This window comes from Salvelinus fontinalis, chromosome 14 (genome assembly GCF_029448725.1).
Source record: "Salvelinus fontinalis isolate EN_2023a chromosome 14, ASM2944872v1, whole genome shotgun sequence".
Classification (NCBI taxonomy): domain Eukaryota; kingdom Metazoa; phylum Chordata; class Actinopteri; order Salmoniformes; family Salmonidae; genus Salvelinus; species Salvelinus fontinalis.
In genome coordinates this window covers 8964648-8991671 of record NC_074678.1, presented here as the reverse complement: position 1 = coordinate 8991671, position 27024 = coordinate 8964648, and the positions used below count along the sequence as shown (strand labels likewise).

General features: G+C 45.7%; 2 protein-coding genes across 6 annotated transcripts in view; both read left to right on the top strand.

Moving 5' to 3' along the window:
* LOC129869462 (unconventional myosin-VIIa) overlaps positions 1–2151 on the top strand; it is a 100731-nt gene extending 98580 nt beyond the window's left edge. For all 3 annotated transcript variants that reach the window (XM_055943909.1, XM_055943908.1, XM_055943911.1), the window contains one exon: positions 574–2151. In XM_055943909.1, the coding sequence (XP_055799884.1) occupies positions 574–669 (96 nt within the window). In that variant the 3' untranslated portion in view covers positions 670–2151. The remainder of the gene's footprint in view (positions 1–573) is intronic.
* A 6585-nt stretch (positions 2152–8736) lies between these two features.
* Positions 8737–27024, top strand: part of gpr17 (G protein-coupled receptor 17) — a 56937-nt gene continuing 38649 nt past the window's right edge. The window contains exons 1-2 of one of the 3 annotated variants that reach the window (XM_055943905.1): positions 8737–9378; positions 15461–15516. In XM_055943905.1, the coding sequence (XP_055799880.1) occupies positions 15492–15516 (25 nt within the window). In that variant the 5' untranslated portion in view covers positions 8737–9378; positions 15461–15491. The remainder of the gene's footprint in view (positions 9379–15460; positions 15517–27024) is intronic. The other 2 variants (XM_055943907.1, XM_055943906.1) reach the window with 2 other exon arrangements.

Here is a 27024-nt window from a genome sequence, read left to right as displayed (position 1 = left end):
ATGTTATAGACAGAAGCATGCTACATGGCAGACCAATCTGAACTCATCTCTCGGCATGTCCAGCCCACCCATTATCTCAGCCAATCATAGCTAGTAGGAAGGTTCCTGTATTTTTCTGTGGCTAAACCAACGAGGCTCATAATTTTAACAATTGTATTCGTATTTACAGATGGCATACAAGTTTGTTATTAAGGCACATGAAAGTTCACATGTTCACAAAGTTCACACATCCAGAAGACATTTCTGTCAAAAAAACGAACGTATTTTGATTAAAAAAAATACATGTTTACGTTCAAATGCCTCTCCTGTGAAGTAGTGACATGCGACATACGCCTAGCTTCTTGAAACGGGCCACATATGTGCATATTTAATGACAGATCACCTCATTTGCATATTTCAATATAATATTTTACAAAATGTGTAATACAAAAAAAAGTCATATTTGTATCTACATTCAACTGGTAAAAGTTCATTGTAAAAAAATCCCTATTAGAGTGTAGTGCCTGACCTTAATAAGATACATTTATTCTGAATAATGTTTTCATATTGTGCTTTGTGTCTTTGTCCATTCAGGGCTATAAAATGGATGATCTTCTGACCTCTTATGTCAACATGTACCTGAACGAGAGGAAAGCAGTTAGGACCAGAAACCAGAGATACAACGAATAACATGCAACATGCAACCAGATCGTCGCTATCTGGACAAGTTGCAAAGTCGAAAGCCCTGCTCAGTTGTACAATTTCTCTTCTTCAGACCTGATTTTAAACCTAACCCTAACACTCTACCGTTAACCCACGCTACTTAACCTCATGCCTAACCTGAACCTTAAAGGGATAGCATGCTAGCAGATACCCATAGCTAATTAGTTAGCATTGGCTCTTGAAAATATCTCTAACTTCCTTAATACTGGACACAGAGACATAAATATGGTATCCACCAGTTCATCTGACTCTGAGGAAGTAGATAAAGGGCCACAATCCCAAAGTATCCCTTTAAATTAAGACCATATCGTGAAAATGTCATATTGTTTTTAAATGATATGGCCAATTTTGACTTTGCAGCTTGGTCATATAGTGGGAACCATGGTAACGGGAACATGTGAGGCCTTGAGCTGCTGGGATGGTAGAAACATGATGCAAACTGTGCTTTGAATTTACAACTAATGTTCTAACACACACACAAACATATACAACACACACACACACACACACACACACACACAAACATATGAAACACACACACACACACACACACACACACACACACACACACACACACACACACACACACACACACACACACACACACACACACACACAAACATATACAACACACACACACACACACACAAACATATACAACACACACACACACACACACACACACAAACATATGCAACACACACACACACACACACACACAAAAACATATGCAACACACACACACACACACACACACACACAAACATATACAACACACACACACACACACAAACATATACAACACACACACACACACACAAACATATACAACACACACACACACACACAAACATATACAACGCACACACAAACATATACAACACACACACACACACACAAACATATACAACACACACACACACACACACACACACACACACACACACACACACACACACACACACACACACACACACACACACACACACACACACATATACAACACACACACACACACACACACACAATCATATACAACACACACACACACACACACACACACACAAACATCTGCAACACACACACACACACACACACACACACACACACACACACACACACACACACACACACACACACACATACACGATAATTATTTTCATTCTACATTATAAATGTAATTTGTGCATTGTAAAAGTTAACTACATACAGGACAATATACCTAACTTGAAATACCTAACTTGGAAATATGGTGACACAAAACTTTCCACAAATGTTTTATGTGCCCTGCCACAGATAAAGGAAGGCATAACTTATTTATAACTGACAAATATTACTGAAATAATTACTGAAATTATTGATCATGAAATGTTTACAATTCTGCTGCCATGTATCTTCTGATGAATAAACAGGTGTGGTGTGCCTTCGTGCATCGCCCCGAAAACAGTTTGGATGGACTGCTTCTTTTGTTGAAAACAGATGATGTTGTTTTGCATAATGATGACGTTACTTGTGAAAATTGACACGTAAAAGACTTTTCCTGTGTCTGATCCTATTACACTTGTTGCTGGTGTGGATTCTGTTTGTGGTGGTGTTTTTCTGAGGGTTTGAGGAGGTTTTTGTGTTTATTAACTCTACAACATCCCCAACTATACTATAACTATACTATAACTACATCCCCAACTATACTATAACTACATCCCCAACTATACTATAACTATACTATAACTACATCCCCAACTATACTATAGCTATACTATAACTACATCCCCAACTATACTATAACTATACTATAACTACATACCCAACTATACTATAACTATACTATAACTACATACCCAACTATACTATAACTATACTATAACTACATCCCCAACTATACTATAACTATACTATAACTACATACCCAACTATACTATAACTACATCCCCATCTATACTATAACTATACTATAACTACATCCCCATCTATACTATAACTATACTATAACTACATACCCAACTATACTATAACTACATCCCCATCTATACTATAACTATACTATAACTACATCCCCAACTATACTATAACTATACTATAACTATACTATAACTACATCCCCAACTATACTATAACTACATCCCCAACTATACTATAACTATACTATAACTACATCCCCAACTATACTATAACTACATCCCCATCTATACTATAACTATACTATAACTACATCCCCAACTATACTATAACTATACTATAACTATACTATAACTACATCCCCAACTATACTATAACTACATCCCCACTATACTATAACTATACTATAACTATACTATAACTATACTATAACTACATCCCCAACGATACTATAACTATACTATAACTATACTATAACTATACTATAACTACATCCCCAACTATACTATAACTATACTATAACTACATCCCCACTATACTATAACTATACTATAACTACATCCCCAACTATACTATAACTACATCCCCACTATACTATAACTACATCCCCAACGATACTATAACTATACTATAACTATAACTATACTATAACTATACTATAACTACATCCCCAACTATACTATAACTACATCCCCAACTATACTATAGCTACATCCCCATCTATACTATAGCTATACTATAACTGCATCCCCAACTATACTATAACTATAATATAACCCCATCCCCACTATACTATAACTATACTATAACTATATCCCCAACTATACTATAACTATATCCCCAACTATACTATAACTACATCCCCAACGATACTATAACTATAATATACCTACATCCCCAACTATACTATAACTACATCCCCACTATACTATAACTACATCCCCAACGATACTATAACTATAATATACCTACATCCCCAACTATACTATAACTACATCCCCACTATACTATAACTACATCCCCAACGATACTATAACTATACTATAACTATAACTATACTATAACTATACTATAACTACATCCCCAACTATATTATAACTACATCCCCAACTATACTATAGCTACATCCCCATCTATACTATAGCTATACTATAACTGCATCCCCAACTATACTATAACTATAATACAACCCCATCCCCACTATACTATAACTATACTATAACTATATCCCCACTATACTATAACTACATCCCCAACTATACTATAACTACATCCCCACTATACTATAACTATACTATAGCTACATCCCCACTATACTATAACTATACTATAGCTACATCCCCACCTATACTATAACTACATCCCCAACTATACTATCACTATACTGTAACTACATCCCCAACTATACTATAACTATACTATAGCTATACTGGAACTATACTATAACTATACTATAACTACATCCCCACTATACTATAACTATACTATAACTATACTATAACTATACTATAACTATACTATAACTATACTATAACTACATCCCCAACTATACTATACCTACATCCCCCCTATACTATAACTATACTATAACTACATCCCCAACTATACTGTAACTATACTATAACTACACCCCCACTATACTACAACTACATCCCCAACTATACTATAACTATACTATAACTACACCCCCCAACTATACTGTAACTATACTATAACTATACTATAAATATACTATAACTATACTATAACTATACTATAACTACATCCCCAACTATACTATAACTATACTATAACTATACTATAACTATACTATAACTACATCCCCAACTATACTATAACTACATCCCCACTATACTATAACTATACTATGACTACATCCCCAACTATACTGTAACGATACTATAACTACATCCCCAACTATACTATAACTATACTATAACTACATCCCCATCTATACTATAACTACATCCCCAACTATACTATAACTATACTATACCTACATCCCCAACTATACGATAACTATAATATACCTACATCCCCAACTATACTATAACTACATCCCCAACTATACTATAACTATACTATAACTACATCCCCAACTATACTATAACTATAATATACCTACATCCCCAACTATACTATAACTACATCCCCAACTATACTATAACTACATCCCCAACTATACTATGAGTATACTATAACTACATCCCCAACCATACTATAACTATACTATAACTATACTATAACTATACTATAACTACATCCCCAACCATACTATAACTATACTATAACTATACTATAACTATACTATAACTACATCCCCAACTATACTATGAGTATACTATAACTACATCCCCAACCATACTATAACTATACTATAACTATACTATAAATATACTATAACTACATCCCCAACTATACTATAACTACATCCACAACTATATGATAAATATTCTATAACTATACTATACCTACATCCCCAACTATACTATAACTACATCCCCAACTATACTATAACTACATCCCCAACTATACTATAACTATACTATAACTATACTATAAATATACTATAACTACATCCCCAACTATACTATAACTACATCCACAACTATATGATAAATATTCTATAACTATACTATACCTACATCCCCAACTATACTATAACTACATCCCCAACTATACTATACCTACATCCCCAACTATACTATAACCACATCCCCAACGATACTATAACTATACTATAACTATACTATAACTACACCCCCAACTATACTATAACTATACTATAACTATACTATAACTACATCCCCAACTATACTATAACCACATCCCCAACTATACTATAACTATACTACAGCTACACCCCCAACTATACTATACCTATACTATAACTACATCCCCAACTATACTATAACTATACTATAACTATACTATACCTACATCCCCAACTATACTATAACCACATCCCCAACTATACTATAACTATACTACAACTACATCCCCAACTATACTATAACTATACTATAACTACATCCTCATCTATACTATAACTACACTATAACTACACCCCCAACTATACTATAACTATACTATAACTACATCCCCAACTATACTATACCTACATCCCCAACTATACTATAAGTATACTATAACTATACTATAACTACATCCCCAACTATACGATAACTATACTATAACTACATCCCCAACTATACTATAACTATACTATAACTATACTATAACTACATCCCCAACTATACTATAACTACATCCCCAACTATACTATAACTATACTATAACTACATCCCCAACTATACTATAACTATACTATAACTATAACTATACTATAACTATACTATAACTATACTATAACTACATCCCCAACTATACTATAACTATACTATAACTACATCCCCAACTATACTATAACTATGCTATAACTATACTATAACTACATCCCCAACTATACTATAACTACATCCCCAACTAACCTATAAATATACTATAACTATACTATAACTACATCCCCAACTATACTATAACTATACTATAACTACATCCCCAACTATACTATAACTATGCTATAACTATACTATAACTACATCCCCATCTATACTATAACTACATCCCCAACTAACCTATAAATATACTATAACTATACTATAACTACATCCCCAACTATACGATAACTATACTATACCTACATCCCCAACTATACTATAAGTATACTATAACTATACTATAACTACATCCCCAACTATACTATAACTACATCCCCACTATACTATAACTATACTATAACTATATCCCCAACTATACTATACCTACATCCCCACTATACTATAACTATACTATAACTATATCCCCAACTATACTATACCTACATCCCCATCTATACTATAACTATACTATAACTGCATCCCCAACTATACTATAACTACATCCCCAACTATACTATAACTATACTATAACTACATCCCCAACTATACTATAACTATAATATACCTACATCCCCAACTATACTATAACTACACCCCCAACTATACTATAACTATACTATAACTATACTATAACTACATCCCCAACTATACTATAACTACATCCCCAACTATACTATAACTATACTATAACTACATCCCCAACTATACTATAACTATACTATAACTATACTATAGCTACATCCCCAACTATACTATAACTATACTATAACAACATCCCCAACTATACTATGACTATACTATAACTATACTATAACTACATCCCCGACTATACTATAACTATACTATAACTACATCCTCATCAATACTATAACTATACTGTAACTACAGCCTGTTGATGCTTCTGATAAGGGCTTGATATATTTTTAGCATCATCCTGACTATGAGCCATTTCAGAACACACAAATTGTAAATGCAGAGCTAGTCTGTATGTCTGTCTCCGCGTCAATTTAAGAGAGAACAGCTGATAATCAATTCACTCCAGCTAGAGTAAACCGTTTTACGAGGTGATGTTTGTACCCCGCGGGGACAGACAGACCAACACAGACAGAGAAGATGAGGCTGAACAAGATGACATAAATCCCAATTTAAAAGACTCAACGAAAAAGGGTATTATGTCAAAGCTTCTCCATTGGCCCCCGACTAGACAGTACCATCATTCAGTTCATGGGGATGCATCCCAAATGGCACCCTATTCCTTATATAGTACACTACTTTTGACCAGAGTCCTATGGGCCCTGACCAGATGTAGTGCAGTAAAAGTAGTGCACTAGATAGGACAGGGTGCCATTTGGGACATAGCCAGAGAGAAGGCTATTAACATGTCGATGCACGAGGCCCAAAGAAGGGAGAGAGACAATATGTCTAACACACAGCTGGGATCTCAATGTATGAAAGAAATACCCCCCCCCCCCCCCCCCCCCCTTACAAGTTTCTCCACATCTGTCTGGCTAATTATTTTTGGTTCTCCCCACCCCGAATGGAAGATGCCCCCAGCGCAGCTGGAGGCCCCTGTTCTCCTCTTCCACCGCTCTCCCGCCCTCCTCTTGTTTTTCAACTCATCCCTCACTCTTTCCAGGGAGCATAGGGGGCCCTCTCTCTCTGTCTGTCTCTGTCTCTCTCTCTCTCCCTCTCCCTCTCTGTCTTTCTCTCTCTTGCTCTCTCTCTCTCTCTCTCTCTCTCTCTCTCTCTCTGTCTGTCTCTCTTATTCTCCCTCTCCCTCTCTCTCTCTGTCTTTCTCTCTCTTGCTCTCTCTCCACTCCCCCCTCTCTCTCTCTCCCTCTCTCTCTCCCTCTCACCCTCTCCCTCTCCCCCCCCTCTCCCTCCCCTCTCCCTCCCTCCCTCCCTCTCTCCCTCTCTCTCTCTCTCTCTCTCTCTCTCTCTCTCTCTCTCTCTCTCTCTCTCTCTCTCTCTCTACCTCTCTCCCTCTCTCTCTCTCTCTCTGTCTCTCCCTCCCTCTCTCTCTACCTCTCTCTCTCCCTCCCTCTCTCTCTCTCTCTCTCTCTCTCTCTCTGTCTGTCTCTCCCTCCCTCTCCCTCTCCCTCTCCATCTCTCTCTCTATCTGTCTTTTAGAACTCCAGACAGAAGATCCCTACAAAGGATCATCTCTAAGACTTTAGTCATAAACTGCTCAATTAACAGTCCATCTTCTATCTATTGATAGGATGGGGAGGGAGGAGGGGAGGGAGGGAAGGAGGGGGGTGGGAGGGAGGGAGGAGGAGGGGAGGGAGGAGGGGGATGTGGAGTTCTTCATCCTAAATGCATTGGCTTCATCCCAAATCGCACCCTATGTCCTATGTAGTGTCTTGCTTTTGTGTCATTTGGGACCAGTGGTGTACACCAGTACTAGGCCTGGTTTAGCGGTTACCATGGTTCCCCACCCGGCCACTCATTGCAACCAAGGCACGCCATTCTTTTCTCTGTGCTGAACAGAGCCGCCGATACTCCCCCTGACTTGGCCTATTGTTGGGTGCACAAGTGGCCCTCAGAGCAGAGGGGATGGGGAAGAAAGGGGTGGGGTCAGGGTTCATATCAAAGCCTCCCCATTGGGACTCAGAATTTCTGTTATCACATTATGTTGAGACACAAAAAGAGCCACAGTCTCAGAGAGAGAGAGAGCATCCTGGAGAGAGACAGAGAGAGAGAGAGAGAGAGAGAGAGAGAGAGAGCATCCTGGAGAGAGACAGAGAGAGAGAGAGAGAGCGAGAGAAAAGAGGGTGATAAGACAACATTCCTAACCTCCTGTCAGTGAGAGAGAGCAGCACAGAGGACAGCAGAGGAGCCTCCCAACCAAGCCAGATCCTCCCCAGTCCCTCCTAGTCTTCTCTTTGTTCCACATCCAGAAGAGGACCCGTGACACTGTGCTGGGCTACCTACTGCTCTTTACCCTGCTCTTCTGTGAACTCTACCCGTACAGCTCGTTACCGTGCTCTTCTGTGAACCCTACCCGTACTGCTCGTTACCGTGCTCTTCTGTTCAATAACAACTCTACTGCTGCTTCGTCCTACACCAGCTGTTGACAGCCAGACCAACGCCGACTAGGCAGCTACTCCACTAGCCCCTCACTGCACTAGTCAGCTACTCCACTAGCCCCTCACTGCACTGGGCAGCTGCTCCACTAGCCCCTCACTGCACTAGTCAGCTACTCCACTAGCCCCTCACTGCACTGGGCAGCCACTCCACTAGCCCCTCACTGCACTGGGCAGCCACTCTACTTCCTCCTCACTGCACTGCACTTCCCTCAAGCAGTACACGCTGTCTGAGAAGAACACTGGACTGGTGGGTAAGTCTGATCTCTCTCTCTGGTTTTATTGAAGAATTTACCTTCTCTGTATTTGAGTTTAAGTGTTTTTTGCAGAAAATCTCGCATGACAATGTCATAGTCTTCTGAGTGTCCTCTCTCTCTCTTTCCTGGATATATGGAATTGATATATGGAATTGTTTTAAGATTGTCATACTATGTATCATTTAGGTATTTGATTTAGAATTTTAGGACCCATTTATATATCAAAAAAATATAGAAACAAATATTTGATAAAATATTGAATTTGGCCTTTACTACTTTTAGCCCAAAGAAACGTATTGAATATTCTTTTTTTTTTTTTTTTATGGCAATAAAAAAGGTGTCTGTCCTGTATCTAGGAGAAATAAGAAAGCTCAGGAAATACATATATCTTTACACATATTTAACCCCTTTTTGGGGGTTTGGCACAACACTACAACACCTTCATTCTTCCAGAAATGGGTTTTAACCGGTACCGGTTACCTCCAGACGAGTCCCGTGACGCTAGTGGAGGTCGTAGAGCAACATCGAGAACACCATCGTGTTCGTGAGAGTCTCATCTTTCCATATAGTTGTCGTGTTAGTTCAGACCGATTTTTGGGATGACTCCGGGTCTGACAAACACCACTAACCGGGCTATCTGCATCGTGTCCCACCACCCGCCAACCCCTCTATTTACACTACTGCTACTCTCTGTTCATCATATATGCATAGTCACTTTAACCATATCTACATGTACATACTACCTCAATCAGCCTGACTAACCGGTGTCTGTATATAGCCTCGCTACTCTCTGTTCATCATATATGCACAGTCACTTTAACCATACCTACATGTACATACTACCTCAATAAGCCTGACTAACAGGTGTCTGTATATAGCCTCGCTACTCTCTGTTCATCATATATGCACAGTCACTTTAATCATACCTACATGTACATACTACCTCAATCAGCCTGACTAACCGGTGTCTGTATATAGCCTTGCTACTCTCTGTTCATCATATATGCACAGTCACTTTAACCATACCTACATGTACATACTACCTCAATCAGCCTGACTAACAGGTGTCTGTATATAGCCTCGCTACTCTCTGTTCATCATATATGCACAGTCACTTTAATCATACCTACATGTACATACTACCTCAATCAGCCTGACTAACAGGTGTCTGTATATAGCCTCGCTACCCTTATTTTCAAATGTCTTTTTACTGTTGTTTTATTTCTTTACTTACCTACCTACCCACCCACACACACACACACACACACACACACACACACACACACACACACACACACACACACACACACACACACACACACACACACACACACACACACACACACACACACACACACACACACACACACACACTTTTTGCCCCCGCACCATTGGTTAGAGCCTGTAAGTAAGCATTTCACTGTTAGGTCTACACCTGTTGTATTCGACGCACGTGACAAATAAACTTTGATTTGATTTGATTTGTAGCTCTGCCACCTCCCACCGCAGATGCGGAAGGCCGTCATGGGCGGATGAGTTAGATTGAGACGCAGCACATGCAACAACAAAAAAATAATTTCTCTTAAACTGACCGATTTTGACTGGGGATTTCATTCTTATATTTAATTAAATTGACTCATATTATTAACTGAAGCATTTGAGAAGTTTGTGGTGTTCTGATCTGTGACTACTCTAAGGGATTTTTACCACGGTCTTATCTAACGGTCTTATTTGTAGAGTTTTAGTTTTGGGAGGATGAGACTTGTTCAAGTTGTCACTGGAGATAACAGGTCATTGTAACTCAATAGACATCGTACCTCGCTCCAATTAACAGAGCCAAATAAACCCAGAAAATTTATCAGCACACATTCAAGCCTCAAGTCTGGCTTCCTGCTGTGTGTTTTTCAGTTGGACTTAGATTTGGAGTCAGATGAGATCTGTATTCAGATGGTGGGTCAGTGAATCTCATCAGGTCACTTCTTTAACTCAGTAGAGATTTAGGGGAATTTGCCTGAACACTGTTTCACACCACGAGGAACAGACGGGGGAAGAGATCCATCCTGAACACTGTTTCACACCACGAGGAACAGACGGGGAAGAGATCCGTCCTGAACACTGTTTCACACCACGAGGAACAGACGGGGGAAGAGATCCATCCTGAACACTGTTTCACACCACGAGGAACAGACGGGGAAGAGATCCGTCCTGAACACTGTTTCACACCACGAGGAACAGACGGGGAAGAGATCCGTCCTGAACACTGTTTCACACCACGAGGAACAGACGGGGAAGAGATCCGTCCTGAACACTGTTTCACACCACGAGGAACAGACGGGGAAGAGATCTGTCCTGAACACTGTTTCACACCACGAGGAACAGACGGGGAAGAGATCCGTCCTGAACACTGTTTCACACCACGAGGAACAGACGGGGGAAGAGATCCATCCTGAACACTGTTTCACACCACGAGGAGCAGACGGGGAAGAGATCTGTCCTGAACACTGTTTCACACCACGAGGAACAGACGGGGAAGAGATCCGTCCTGAACACTGTTTCACACCACGAGGAACAGACGGGGAAGAGATCCGTCCTGAACACTGTTTCACACCACGAGGAACAGACGGGGAAGAGATCCGTCCTGAACACTGTTTCACACCACGAGGAACAGACGGGGAAGAGATCCGTACTGAACACTGTTTCACACCACGAGGAACAGACGGGGAAGAGATCCGTCCTGAACACTGTTTCACACCACGAGGAACAGACGGGGGAAGAGATCCATCCTGAACACTGTTTCACACCACGAGGAGCAGACGGGGAAGAGATCCGTCCTGAACACTGTTTCACACCACGAGGAACAGACGGGGAAGAGATCCGTCCTGAACACTGTTTCACACCACGAGGAACAGACGGGGAAGAGATCCGTCCTGAACACTGTTTCACACCACGAGGAACAGGGGGGGAAGAGATCCGTCCTGAACACTGTTTCACACCACGAGGAACAGACGGGGAAGAGATCTGTCCTGAACACTGTTTCACACCACGAGGAACAGACGGGGAAGAGATCCGTCCTGAACACTGTTTCACACCAGGAGGAACAGACGGGGAAGAGACCCGTCTTGAACACTGTTTCACACCACGAGGAACAGACGGGGAAGAGATCTGTACTGAACACTGTTTCACACCACGAGGAACAGACGGGGAAGAGATCCGTCCTGAACACTGTTTCACACCACGAGGAGCAGACGGGGAAGAGATCCGCCCTGAACACTGTTTTACACCACGAGGAGCAGACTGGGAAGAGATCCGTCCTGAACACTGTTTCACACCACGAGAAGCAGACGGGGAAGAGATCTGTCCTGAACACTGTTTCACACCACGAGGAGCAGACGGGGAAGAGATCCGTCCTGAACACTGTTTCACACCACGAGGAGCAGACGGGGAAGAGATCTGTCCTGAACACTGTTTCACACCACGAGGAACAGACGGGGAAGAGATCCGTCCTGAACACTGTTTCACACCACGAGGAACAGACGGGGAAGAGATCCGTCCTGAACACTGTTTCACACCACGAGGAACAGACGGGGAAGAGATCCGTCCTGAACACTGTTTCACACCACGAGGAACAGACGGGGAAGAGATCCGTACTGAACACTGTTTCACACCACGAGGAACAGACGGGGAAGAGATCCGTCCTGAACACTGTTTCACACCACGAGGAACAGACGGGGGAAGAGATCCATCCTGAACACTGTTTCACACCACGAGGAGCAGACGGGGAAGAGATCCGTCCTGAACACTGTTTCACACCACGAGGAACAGACGGGGAAGAGATCCGTCCTGAACACTGTTTCACACCACGAGGAACAGACGGGGAAGAGATCCGTCCTGAACACTGTTTCACACCACGAGGAACAGGGGGGGAAGAGATCCGTCCTGAACACTGTTTCACACCACGAGGAACAGACGGGGAAGAGATCTGTCCTGAACACTGTTTCACACCACGAGGAACAGACGGGGAAGAGATCCGTCCTGAACACTGTTTCACACCAGGAGGAACAGACGGGGAAGAGACCCGTCTTGAACACTGTTTCACACCACGAGGAACAGACGGGGAAGAGATCTGTACTGAACACTGTTTCACACCACGAGGAACAGACGGGGAAGAGATCCGTCCTGAACACTGTTTCACACCACGAGGAACAGACGGGGAAGAGATCCGTCCTGAACACTGTTTCACACCACGAGGAACAGACGGGGGAAGAGATCCATCCTGAACACTGTTTCACACCACGAGGAACAGACGGGGAAGAGATCCGTCCTGAACACTGTTTCACACCACGAGGAACAGACGGGGAAGAGATCTGTCCTGAACACTGTTTCACACCACGAGGAACAGACGGGGAAGAGATCCGTCCTGAACACTGTTTCACACCACGAGGAACAGACGGGGAAGAGATCTGTCCTGAACACTGTTTCACACCACGAGGAACAGACGGGGAAGAGATCTGTCCTGAACACTGTTTCACACCACGAGGAACAGACGGGGAAGAGATCTGTCCTGAACACTGTTTCACACCACGAGGAACAGACGGGGAAGAGATCTGTCCTGAACACTGTTTCACACCACGAGGAACAGACGGGGAAGAGATCTGTCCTGAACACTGTTTCACACCACGAGGAACAGACGGGGAAGAGATCTGTCCTGAACACTGTTTCACACCACGAGGAACAGACGGGGAAGAGATCTGTCCTGAACACTGTTTCACACCACGAGGAACAGACGGGGAAGAGATCCGTCCTGAACACTGTTTCACACCACGAGGAACAGACGGGGGAAGAGATCCATCCTGAACACTGTTTCACACCACGAGGAGCAGACGGGGAAGAGATCTGTCCTGAACACTGTTTCACACCACGAGGAGCAGACTGGGAAGAGATCCGTCCTGAACACTGTTTCACACCACGAGGAGCAGACGGGGAAGAGATCTGTCCTGAACACTGTTTCACACCACGAGGAGCAGACGGGGAAGAGATCCGTCCTGAACACTGTTTCACACCACGAGGAACAGACGGGGAAGAGATCCGTCCTGAACACTGTTTCACACCACGAGGAACAGACGGGGAAGACATCCGTCCTGCCAGTGATACTACATCTGACTGTGTCCTTATGTGACCTCTGGCTCTCTGAGGCTGTGTCCCAAATGGTCATCTATTCCTTTCATAGTGCACTACTGTTGACGAGGACCCGTAAGGCTCTGGTGAAAAGTAGTGTACATAGGGAATAGTGTGTTTCTCAGTTTGTAGAGCGTGGTGCTTGTAACAGGTAGTGGGTTTGATACCCAGGACCAACCATACGTAAACTGTATGCACCCATGACTGTAAGTCACTTTGGATAAAAGTGTCTGCTAAACGGCATATATTACAGATGTAGGATCTTAATTTGAGCCAGTTCGCTATAGAAGGAAAATAATCCCGCAACAACAGGAAATGTGAGGTTTTTTTTTGTAGAGTTTGGTACATTTTACGTTAGGTCAAATCAAGTCAACAGTATTTAAGTGGAAATTACAAACTTTAGAACCCCATTTTAAACCTTGAATACAATACAAGGTTACATTTCCTGCCGTGCAGGAAAATTATCATCAACAAAAGAGTGATCAAATTAAGATGGTGCATCTGTATAATAGGGTGCCATTTGGGAGTCACTCTGGCTCTCCGGTCAGCATGTATAGGAGAGAAACCTGCTGGGGTTGAAGTTCTGAAATGGACAAAGGAGGGTTTTGAGCCTCCTCTCACACAGGAATGTCTCCGCAGTTCCCAGGCAGTCCAGGACAAGCCTAGTTTTAGTGGGAGAGTCCCACAACTATGCACTATGACTTTCATCAATGAGTCATTCTGTTATTGTGAGTGGTTTATGTGAGTGTATCCCACTGACACAGTCCCCTCTGCTCACACATCTGTGGGATAATACGAACTTTCTCCGGTACACACCTCTTTTGTGCTTTCCTTGGAGGCTCTGATAATATTGATGTTTGGGCTTATTGTTTGGCTAACTGCTTACAGCTGTCCTGTGTTGCAGGCAGGGGAGTGGTGATTGGATACTACAAGTGATGTCGGAGGTCATAACAGAGAAAGGTGAATGTTGTCTTTTAGTAGGAGATTTAAACCACATTGAAGGACTTGGGAAATGTCCCGTTTGGCTCAGTTGGTAGAGCATGGCGCTTGCAACGCCAGGGTTGTGGGTTCAATTCCCACGGGGGGACCAGGATGAATATGCATGAACTTTCCAATTTGTAAGTCGCTCTGGATAAGAGCGTCTGCTAAATGACTTAAATGTAAATAGATTCTGCATTTTAGTGTTCAATGTTTTTACAAAAATGTCTTCATCTGTGTTCAATGTTTTTACAAAAATGTCTTCATCTGTGTTTAATGTTTTAAAAATGTCTTCATCTGTGTTTAATGTTTTAAAAAGGTCTTTATCTGTGTTCAATGTTTTAAAAAATGTCTTCATCTGTGTTCAATGTTAAATAAAAATGTATTCATCTCTTCTTCAGCCAATAGACAGTTACAGTTGCATCTGTTGGGGCTGGAATATTCACAGACGAACTGTTATTAGACTGGCGACTGCAAGTAACACAACAGAAACATCACTTCTAAACCACCTGCGCTCAAACGGTGTTCCTCCTCCTAGAGGAGTAGTGACTGCGCTCAAACGGTCAGGCCATTTCATCGGTGGAAGAGCCACACGGTCATTACTTATAATGAGACAAATTAGACTACTGGGTCAGACCAGGGGGTAATGTGACAAATTAGACATCTGGGTCAGACCAGGGGGTAATGTGACAAATTAGACAACTGGGCCAGACGACAAGGTAATGTGCCAAATCAGACAACTGGGTCAAACCACAAGGTAATGTGACAAATCAGACAACTGGGTCAGACCAGGGGGTAATGTGACAAATTAGACAAGTGGGCCAGACCACAAGGTAATGTGACAAATTAGACAAGTGGGCCAGACCAGGGGGTAATGGGACAAATCAGTCAAGTGGGCCAGACCAGGGGGTAAAGTGACAAATCAGACAAGTGGGCCAGACCAGGGGGAATGTGACAAATCAGACAAGTGGGCCAGACCAGGGGGTAATGTGACAAATCAGACAACTGGGTCAGACCAGGGGGTAATGTGAAAAATCAGACAAGTGGGCCAGACCAGGGGGTAATGTGACAAATTAGACAACTGGGTCAGACCAGGGGGTAATGTGACAAATCAGACAACTGGGCCAGACCAGGGAGTAATGGGACAAATCAGTCAAGTGGGCCAGACCAGGGGGTAATGTGACAAATCAGACAACTGGGCCAGACCAGGGGGTAATGTGACAAATCAGACAACTGGGCCTGACCAGGGGGTAATGTGACAAATCAGACAACTGGGTCAGACCAGGGGTAATGTGACAAATTACACAAGTGGGCCAAACCAGGGGGTAATGTGACAAATCAGACAACTCGGCCAGACCAGGGGGTAATGTGACAAATCAGAAAACTGGGCCAGACCAGGGGGTAATGTGACAAATCAGACAACTGGGCCAGACCAGGGGGTAATGTGACAAATCAGACAACTGGCTCAGACCACAAGGTAATGTGACAAATCAGACAACTGGGCCAGACCAGGGGGTAATGTGACAAATCAGACAACTGGGTCAGACCAGGGGGTAATGTGACAAATCAGACAACTGGGCCAGACCAGGGGGTAATGTGACAAATCAGACAACCGGTGCCAGACCAGGGGGTAATGTGACAAATCAGACAACTGGGCCAGACCACAAGGTAATGTGACAAATCAGACAAGTGGGTCAGACCACAAGGTAATGTGACAAATTAGACAACTGGGCCAGACCACAAGGTAATGTGACAAATCAGACAAGTGGGCCAGACCAGGGGGTAATGTGACAAATCAGACAACTGGGCCAGACCAGGGGGTAATGTGACAAATCAGACAACTGGGCCAGACCACAAGGTAATGTGACAAATCAGACAACTGGGCCAGACCAGGGGGTAATGTGACAAATCAGACAAGTGGGCCAGACCACAAGGTAATGTGACAAATTAGACAAGTGGGCCAGACCACAAGGTAATGTGACAAATCAGACAACTGGGCCAGACCAGTGGGTAATGTGACAAATCAGACAACTGGGCCAGACCAGGGGGTAATGTGACAAATCAGACAACTGGCTCAGACCAGGGGGTAATGTGACAAATCAGACAACTGGCCCAGACCAGGGGGTAATGTGACAAATCAGACAACTGGGTCAGACCCGGGGGTAATGTAACAAATCAGACAACTGGGCCAGACCACAAGGTAATGTGACAAATCAGACAACTGGGCCAGACCAGGGGGTAATGTGACAAATCAGACAAGTGGGCCAGACCACAAGGTAATGTGACAAATCAGACAACTGGGCCAGACCAGGGGGTAATGTGACGCATCAGACAAGTGGGCCAGACCAGGGGGTAATGTGACAAATCAGACAAGTGGGCCAGACCAGGGGGTAATGTGACAAGTCAGACAACTGGATCAGACCAGAGGGTAATGTGACAAATTAGACACGTGGGCCAGACCACAAGGTAATGTGACAAATCAGACAAGTGGGTCGACCACAAGGTAATGTGACAAATTAGACAACTGGGCCAGACCACAAGGTAATGTGACAAATCAGACAACTGGGTCAGACCAGGTGGTAATGTGACAAATCAGACAACTGGGCCAGACCACAAGGTAATGTGACAAATCAGACAAGTGGGTCGACCACAAGGTAATGTGACAAATTAGACAACTGGGCCAGACCACAAGGTAATGTGACAAATCAGACAACTGGGTCAGACCAGGGGGTAATGTGACAAATCAGACAACTGGGCTAGACCAGAGGGTAATGTGACAAATTAGACACCTGGGCCAGACCAGAGGGTAATGTGACAAATCAGACAAGTGGGCCAGACCAGGGGGTAATGTGACAAATCAGACAACTGGGCCAGACCAGGGGGTAATGTGACAAATTAGACAACTGGGCCAGACCACAAGGTAATGTGACAAATCAGACAACTGGGCCAGACCAGAGGGTGATGTGACAAATCAGACAACTGGGTCAGACCACAAGGTAATGTGACAAATCAGACAACTGGGTCAGACCACAAGGTAATGTGACAAATCAGACAACTGGGCCAGACCAGAGGGTAATGTGACAAATCAGACACCTGGGCCAGACCAGAGGGTAATGTGACAAATCAGACAACTGGGCCAGACCAGGGGGTAATGTGACAAATCAGACAACTGGGCCAGACCAGAGGGTAATGTGACAAATCAGACAACTGGGCCAGACCAGGGGGTAATGTGACAAATCAGACAACTGGGCCAGACCAGGGGGTAATGTGACAAATCAGACAACTGGGCCAGACCAGGGGGTAATGTGACAAATCAGACAACTGGGCCAGACCAGAGGGTAATGTGACAAATCAGACAACTGGGTCAGACCACAAGGTAATGTGACAAATCAGACAACTGGGTCAGACCACAAGGTAATGTGACAAATCAGACAACTGGGCCAGACCAGAGGGTAATGTGACAAATCAGACAACTGGGCCAGACCAGGGGGTAATGTGACAAATCAGACAACTGGGTCAGACCAGGGGGTAATGTGACAAATCAGACAACATGGTCAGACCAGGGGGTAATGTGACAAATCAGACAACTGGGTCAGACCAGGGGGTAATGTGACAAATCAGACAACTGGGTCAGACCAGGGGGTAATGTGACAAATCAGACAACTGGGTCAGACCACAAGGTAATGTGACAAATCAGACAACTGGGCCAGACCAGAGGGTAATGTGACAAATTAGACAAGTGGGCCAGACCACAAGGTAATGTGACAAATCAGACAACTGGGCCAGACCAGTGGGTAATGTGAAAAATCAGACAAGTGGGCCAGACCAGGGGGTAATGTGACAAATTAGACAAGTGGGCCAGACCAGAGGGTAATGTGACAAATCAGACAACTGGGCCAGACCAGGGGGTAATGTGACAAATCAGACAACTGGGTCAGACCAGGGGGTAATGTGACAAATCAGACAACATGGTCAGACCAGGGGGTAATGTGACAAATCAGACAACTGGGTCAGACCAGGGGGTAATGTGACAAATCAGACAACTGGGTCAGACCAGAGGGTAATGTGACAAATCAGACAACTGGGTCAGACCACAAGGTAATGTGACAAATCAGACAACTGGGTCAGACCACAAGGTAATGTGACAAATCAGACAAGTGGGTCGACCACAAGGTAATGTGACAAATTAGACAACTGGGCCAGACCACAAGGTAATGTGACAAATCAGACAACTGGGTCAGACCAGGGGGTAATGTGACAAATCAGACAACTGGGCCAGACCACAAGGTAATGTGACAAATCAGACAAGTGGGTCGACCACAAGGTAATGTGACAAATTAGACAACTGGGCCAGACCACAAGGTAATGTGACAAATCAGACAACTGGGTCAGACCAGGGGGTAATGTGACAAATCAGACAACTGGGCCAGACCAGAGGGTAATGTGACAAATCAGACACCTGGGCCAGACCAGAGGGTAATGTGACAAATCAGACAACTGGGCCAGACAAGGGGGTAATGTGACAAATCAGACAACTGGGCCAGACCAGAGGGTAATGTGACAAATCAGACAACTGGGCCAGACCACAAGGTAATGTGACAAATCAGACACCTGGGCCAGACCAGGGGGTAATGTGACAAATCAGACAACTGGGCCAGACCAGGGGGTAATGTGACAAATTAGACAACTGGGCCAGACCACAAGGTAATGTGACAAATCAGACAACTGGGTCAGACCAGAGGGTAATGTGACAAATCAGACAACTGGGTCAGACCACAAGGTAATGTGACAAATCAGACAACTGGGTCAGACCACAAGGTAATGTGACAAATCAGACAACTGGGCCAGACCAGAGGGTAATGTGACAAATCAGACACCTGGGCCAGACCAGAGGGTAATGTGACAAATCAGACAACTGGGCCAGACCAGGGGGTAATGTGACAAATCAGACAACTGGGCCAGACCAGAGGGTAATGTGACAAATCAGACAACTGGGCCAGACCACAAGGTAATGTGACAAATCAGACAACTGGGCCAGACCAGGGGGTAATGTGACAAATCAGACAACTGGGCCAGACCAGGGGGTAATGTGACAAATTAGACAACTGGGCCAGACCACAAGGTAATGTGACAAATCAGACAACTTGGCCAGACCAGAGGGTAATGTGACAAATCAGACAACTGGGTCAGACCACAAGGTAATGTGACAAATCAGACAACTGGGTCAGACCACAAGGTAATGTGACAAATCAGACAACTGGGCCAGACCAGAGGGTAATGTGACAAATCAGACAACTGGGCCAGACCAGGGGGTAATGTGACAAATCAGACAACTGGGTCAGACCAGGGGGTAATGTGACAAATCAGACAACATGGTCAGACCAGGGGGTAATGTGACAAATCAGACAACTGGGTCAGACCAGGGGGTAATGTGACAAATCAGACAACTGGGTCAGACCAGGGGGTAATGTGACAAATCAGACAACTGGGTCAGACCAGGGGGTAATGTGACAAATCAGACAACTGGGCCAGACCAGGGGGTAATGTGACAAATCAGACAACTGGGCCAGACCAGGGAGTAATGTGACAAATTAGACAACTGGGCCAGACCAGGGGGTAATGTGACAAATCAGACAACTGGGCCAGACCAGGGGGTAATGTGACAAATCAGACAACTGGGTCAGACCAGGGGGTAATGTGACAAATCAGACAACTGGGCCAGACCAGGGGGTAATGTGACAAATCAGACAACTGGGTCAGACCAGGGGGTAATGTGACAAATCAGACAAGTGGCCCAGACCAGGGGGGTAATGTGACAAATCAGACAACTGGGCCAGACCAGGGGGTAATGTGACAAATCAGACAACTGGGCCAGACCAGGTGGTAATGTGACAAATCAGACAAGTGGGCCAGACCAGGGGGTAATGTGACAAATCAGACAAGTGGGCCAGACCAGGGGGTAATGTGACAAATCAGACAACTGGGCCAGACCAGGTGGTAATGTGACAAATCAGACAAGTGGGCCAGACCAGGGGGTAATGTGACAAATCAGACAAGTGGGCCAGACCAGGGGGTAATGTGACAAATCAGACAACTGGGCCAGACCAGTTGGTAATGTGACAAATCAGACAAGTGGGCCAGACCAGGGGGTAATGTGACAAATCAGACAACTGGGCCAGACCAGGGGGTAATGTGACAAATCAGACAACTGGGCCAGACCAGGGGGTAATGTGACAAATCAGACAACTGGGCCAGACCAGGGGGTAATGTGACAAATCAGACAACTGGGCCAGACCAGGGGGTAATGTGGCAAATCAGACATCTAGGCCAGACCAGGGGGTAATGTGACAAATCAGACAACTGGGCCAGACCAGAGGGTAATGTGACAAATCAGACAACTGGGCCAGACCACAAGGTAATGTGACAAATCAGACAACTGGGCCAGACCAGGGGGTAATGTGACAAATCAGACAACTGGGCCAGACCAGGGGGTAATGTGACAAATTAGACAACTGGGCCAGACCACAAGGTAATGTGACAAATCAGACAACTTGGCCAGACCAGAGGGTAATGTGACAAATCAGACAACTGGGTCAGACCACAAGGTAATGTGACAAATCAGACAACTGGGTCAGACCACAAGGTAATGTGACAAATCAGACAACTGGGCCAGACCAGAGGGTAATGTGACAAATCAGACAACTGGGCCAGACCAGGGGGTAATGTGACAAATCAGACAACTGGGTCAGACCAGGGGGTAATGTGACAAATCAGACAACTGGGCCAGACCAGGGGGTAATGTGACAAATCAGACAACTGGGCCAGACCAGGGGGTAATGTGACAAATTAGACAACTGGGCCAGACCAGGGGGTAATGTGACAAATCAGACAACTGGGCCAGACCAGGGGGTAATGTGACAAATCAGACAACTGGGTCAGACCAGGGGGTAATGTGACAAATCAGACAAGTGGCCCAGACCAGGGGGGTAATGTGACAAATCAGACAACTGGGCCAGACCAGGGGGTAATGTGACAAATCAGACAACTGGGCCAGACCAGGTGGTAATGTGACAAATCAGACAAGTGGGCCAGACCAGGGGGTAATGTGACAAATCAGACAAGTGGGCCAGACCAGGGGGTAATGTGACAAATCAGACAACTGGGCCAGACCAGGTGGTAATGTGACAAATCAGACAAGTGGGCCAGACCAGGGGGTAATGTGACAAATCAGACAAGTGGGCCAGACCAGGGGGTAATGTGACAAATCAGACAACTGGGCCAGACCAGGTGGTAATGTGACAAATCAGACAAGTGGGCCAGACCAGGGGGTAATGTGACAAATCAGACAACTGGGCCAGACCAGGGGGTAATGTGACAAATCAGACAACTGGGCCAGACCAGGGGGTAATGTGACAAATCAGACAACTGGGCCAGACCAGGGGGTAATGTGACAAATCAGACAACTGGGCCAGACCAGGGGGTAATGTGGCAAATCAGACATCTAGGCCAGACCAGGGGGTAATGTAACAACTGGGCCAGACCAGGGGGTAATGTGACAACTGGGCCAGACCAGGGGGTAATGTGACAACTGGGCCAGACCAGGGGGTAATGTGACAACTGGGCCAGACCAGGGAGTAATGTGACAACTGGGCCAGACCAGGGGGTAATGTGACAACTGGGCCAGACCAGGGGGTAATGTCACAAATAAGACAACTGGGCCAGACCAGGGGGTAATGTGACAACTGGGCCAGACCAGGGGGTAATGTGAACACTGGGCCAGACCAGGGGGTAATGTGACAACTGGGCCAGACCAGGGGGTAATGTGACAACTGGGCCAGACCAGGGGGTAATGTGACAAATCAGACAACTGGGCCAGACCAGGGGGTAATGTGACAAATCAGACAACTGGGCCAGACCAGGGGGTAATGTGACAAATCAGACAACTGGGCCAGACCAGGGGGTAATGTGACAAATCAGACAACTGGGCCAGACCAGGGGGTAATGTGACAAATCAGACAACTGGGCCAGACCAGGGAGTAATGTGGCAAATCAGACATCTGTGCCAGACCAGGGGGTAATGTGACAACTGGGCCAGACCAGGGGGTAATGTGACAACTGGGCCAGACCAGGGGGTAATGTGACAAATCAGACAACTGGTCCAGACCAGGGGGTAATGTGACAACTGGGCCAGACCAGGGGGTAATGTGACAACTGGGCCAGACCAGGGGGTAATGTGACAACTGGGCCAGACCAGGGGGTAATGTGACAACTGGGCCAGACCAGGGAGTAATGTGACAACTGGGCCAGACCAGGGGGTAATGTGACAACTGGGCCAGACCAGGGGGTAATGTGACAAATCAGACAACTGGGCCAGACCAGGGGGTAATGTGACAACTGGGCCAGACCAGGGGGTAATGTGACAACTGGGCCAGGCCAGGGGGTAATGTGACAACTGGGCCAGACCAGGGGGCAATGTGACAACTGGGCCAGACCGGGGGGTAATGTGACAACTGGGCCAGACCAGGGGGTGATGTGACAACTGGGCCAGACCAGGGAGTAATGTGACAACTGGGCCAGACCAGGGGGTAATGTGACAACTGGGCCAGACCAGGGGGTAATGTGACAAATCAGACATCTGGGCCAGACCAGGGGGTAATGTGACAAATCAGACAACTGGGCCAGACCAGGGGGTGATGTGACAAATCAGACAACTGGGTCAGACCAGGGGGTAATGTGACAAATCAGACAAGTGGGCCAGACCAGGGGGTAATGTGACAAATCAGACAAGTGGGCCAGACCAGGAGGTAATGTGACAAATCAGACAACTGGGCCAGACCAGGAGGTAATGTGACAAATCAGACAACTGGGCCAGACCAGGAGGTAATGTGACAAATCAGACAACTGGGCCAGACCAGGGGGTAATGTGACAAATCAGACAACTGGGCCAGACCAGGGGGTAATGTGACAAATCAGACAACTGGGTCAGACCAGGGGGTAATGTGACAACTGGGCCAGACCAGGGGGTAATGTGACAAATCAAACAACTGGGTCAGACCAGGGGGTAATGTGACAACTGGGCGAGACCAGGGGGTAATGTGACAAATCAGACAACTGGGCCAGACCAGGGGGTAATGTGACAAATCAGACAACTGGGTCAGACCAGGGGGTAATGTGAAAACTGGGCCAGACCAGGGGGTAATGTGACAAATCAGACAACTGGGCCAGACCAGGGGGTAATGTGACAAATCAGACAACTGGGTCAGACCAGGGGGTAATGTGACAACTGGGCCAGACCAGGGGGTAATGTGACAAATCAGACAACTGGGCCAGACCAGGGGGTAATGTGACAAATCAAACAACTGGGTCAGACCAGGGAGTAAAGTGACAACTGGGCCAGACCAGGGGGTAATGTGACAACTGGGCCAGACCAGGGGGTAATGTGACAACTGGGCCAGACCAGGGGGTAATGTGACAAATCAGACAACTGGGCCAGACCAGGGGGTAATGTGACAAATCAGACAACTGGGCCAGACTAGGGGGTAATGGGACAACTGGGCCAGACCAGGGGGTAATGTGACAAATCAGACAACTGGGCCAGACCAGGGGGTAATGTGACAAATCAGACAACTGGGTCAGACCAGGGGGTAATGTGACAAATCAGACAACTGGGCCAGACCAGGGGGTAATGGGACAACCATGCCAGACCAGGGGGTAATGTGACAACTGGGCCAGACCAGGGGGTAATGTGACAACTGGGTCAGACCAGGGGGTTAATGTGACAACTGGGCCAGACCAGGGGGTAATGTGACAACTGGGCCAGACCAGGGGGTAATGTGACAACTGGGCCAGACCAGGGGGTAATGTGACAACTGGGCCAGACCAGGGGGTAATGTGACAACTTGGCCAGACCAGGGGGTAATGGGACAACTGGGCCAGACCAGGGGTTAATGGGACAACTGGGCCAGACCAGGTGGTAATGTGACAACTGGGCCAGACCAGGGGGTAATGTGACAACTGGGCCAGACCAGGGGGTAATGTGACAAATCAGACAACTGGGTCAGACCAGGGGGTAATTAGACAACTGGGCCAGACCAGGGGGTAATGTGACAAATCAGACAACTGGGCCAGACCAGGGGGTAATGTGACAAATCAGACAACTGGGTCAGACCAGGGAGTAATGTGACAACTGGGCCAGACCAGGGGGTAATGTGACAACTGGGCCAGACCAGGGGGTAATGTGACAAATCAGACAACTGGGCCAGACCAGGGGGTAATGTGACAAATCAGACAACTGGGCCAGACTAGGGGGTAATGGGACAACTGGGCCAGACCAGGGGGTAATGTGACAAATCAGACAACTGGGCCAGACCAGGGGGTAATGTGACAAATCAGACAACTGGGTCAGACCAGGGGGTAATGTGACAACTGGGCCAGACCAGGGGGTAATGTGACAACTGGGCCAGACCAGGGGGTAATGTGACAACTGGGCCAGACCAGGGGGTAATGTGACAAATCAGACAACTGGGCCAGACCAGGGGGTAATGTGACAAATCAGACAACTGGGCCAGACTAGGGGGTAATGGGACAACTGGGCCAGACCAGGGGGTAATGTGACAAATCAGACAACTGGGCCAGACCAGGGGGTAATGTGACAAATCAGACAACTGGGTCAGACCAGGGGGTAATGTGACAAATCAGACAACTGGGCCAGACCAGGGGGTAATGGGACAACCATGCCAGACCAGGGGGTAATGGGACAACTGGGCCAGACCAGGGGGTAATGTGACAACTGGGCCAGACCAGGGGGTAATGTGACAACTGGGTCAGACCAGGGGGTTAATGTGACAACTGGGCCAGACCAGGGGGTAATGTGACAACTGGGCCAGACCAGGGGGTAATGTGACAACTGGGCCAGACCAGGGGGTAATGTGACAACTGGGCCAGACCAGGGGGTAATGTGACAACTTGGCCAGACCAGGGGGTAATGGGACAACTGGGCCAGACCAGGGGTTGATGGGACAACTGGGCCAGACCAGGTGGTAATGTGACAACTGGGCCAGACCAGGGGGTAATGTGACAACTGGGCCAGACCAGGGGGTAATGTGACAAATCAGACAACTGGGTCAGACCAGGGGGTAATGTGACAACTGGGCCAGACCAGGGGGTAATGTGACAAATCAGACAACTGGGCCAGACCAGGGGGTAATGTGACAAATCAGACAACTGGGTCAGACCAGGGAGTAATGTGACAACTGGGCCAGACCAGGGAGTAATGTGACAACTGGGCCAGACCAGGGGGTAATGTGACAAATCAGACAACTGGGCCAGACCAGGGGGTAATGTGACAAATCAGACAACTGGGCCAGACTAGGGGGTAATGGGACAACTGGGCCAGACCAGAGGGTAATGTGACAAATCAGACAACTGGGCCAGACTAGGGGGTAATGTGACAAATCAGACAACTGGGTCAGACCAGGGGGTAATGTGACA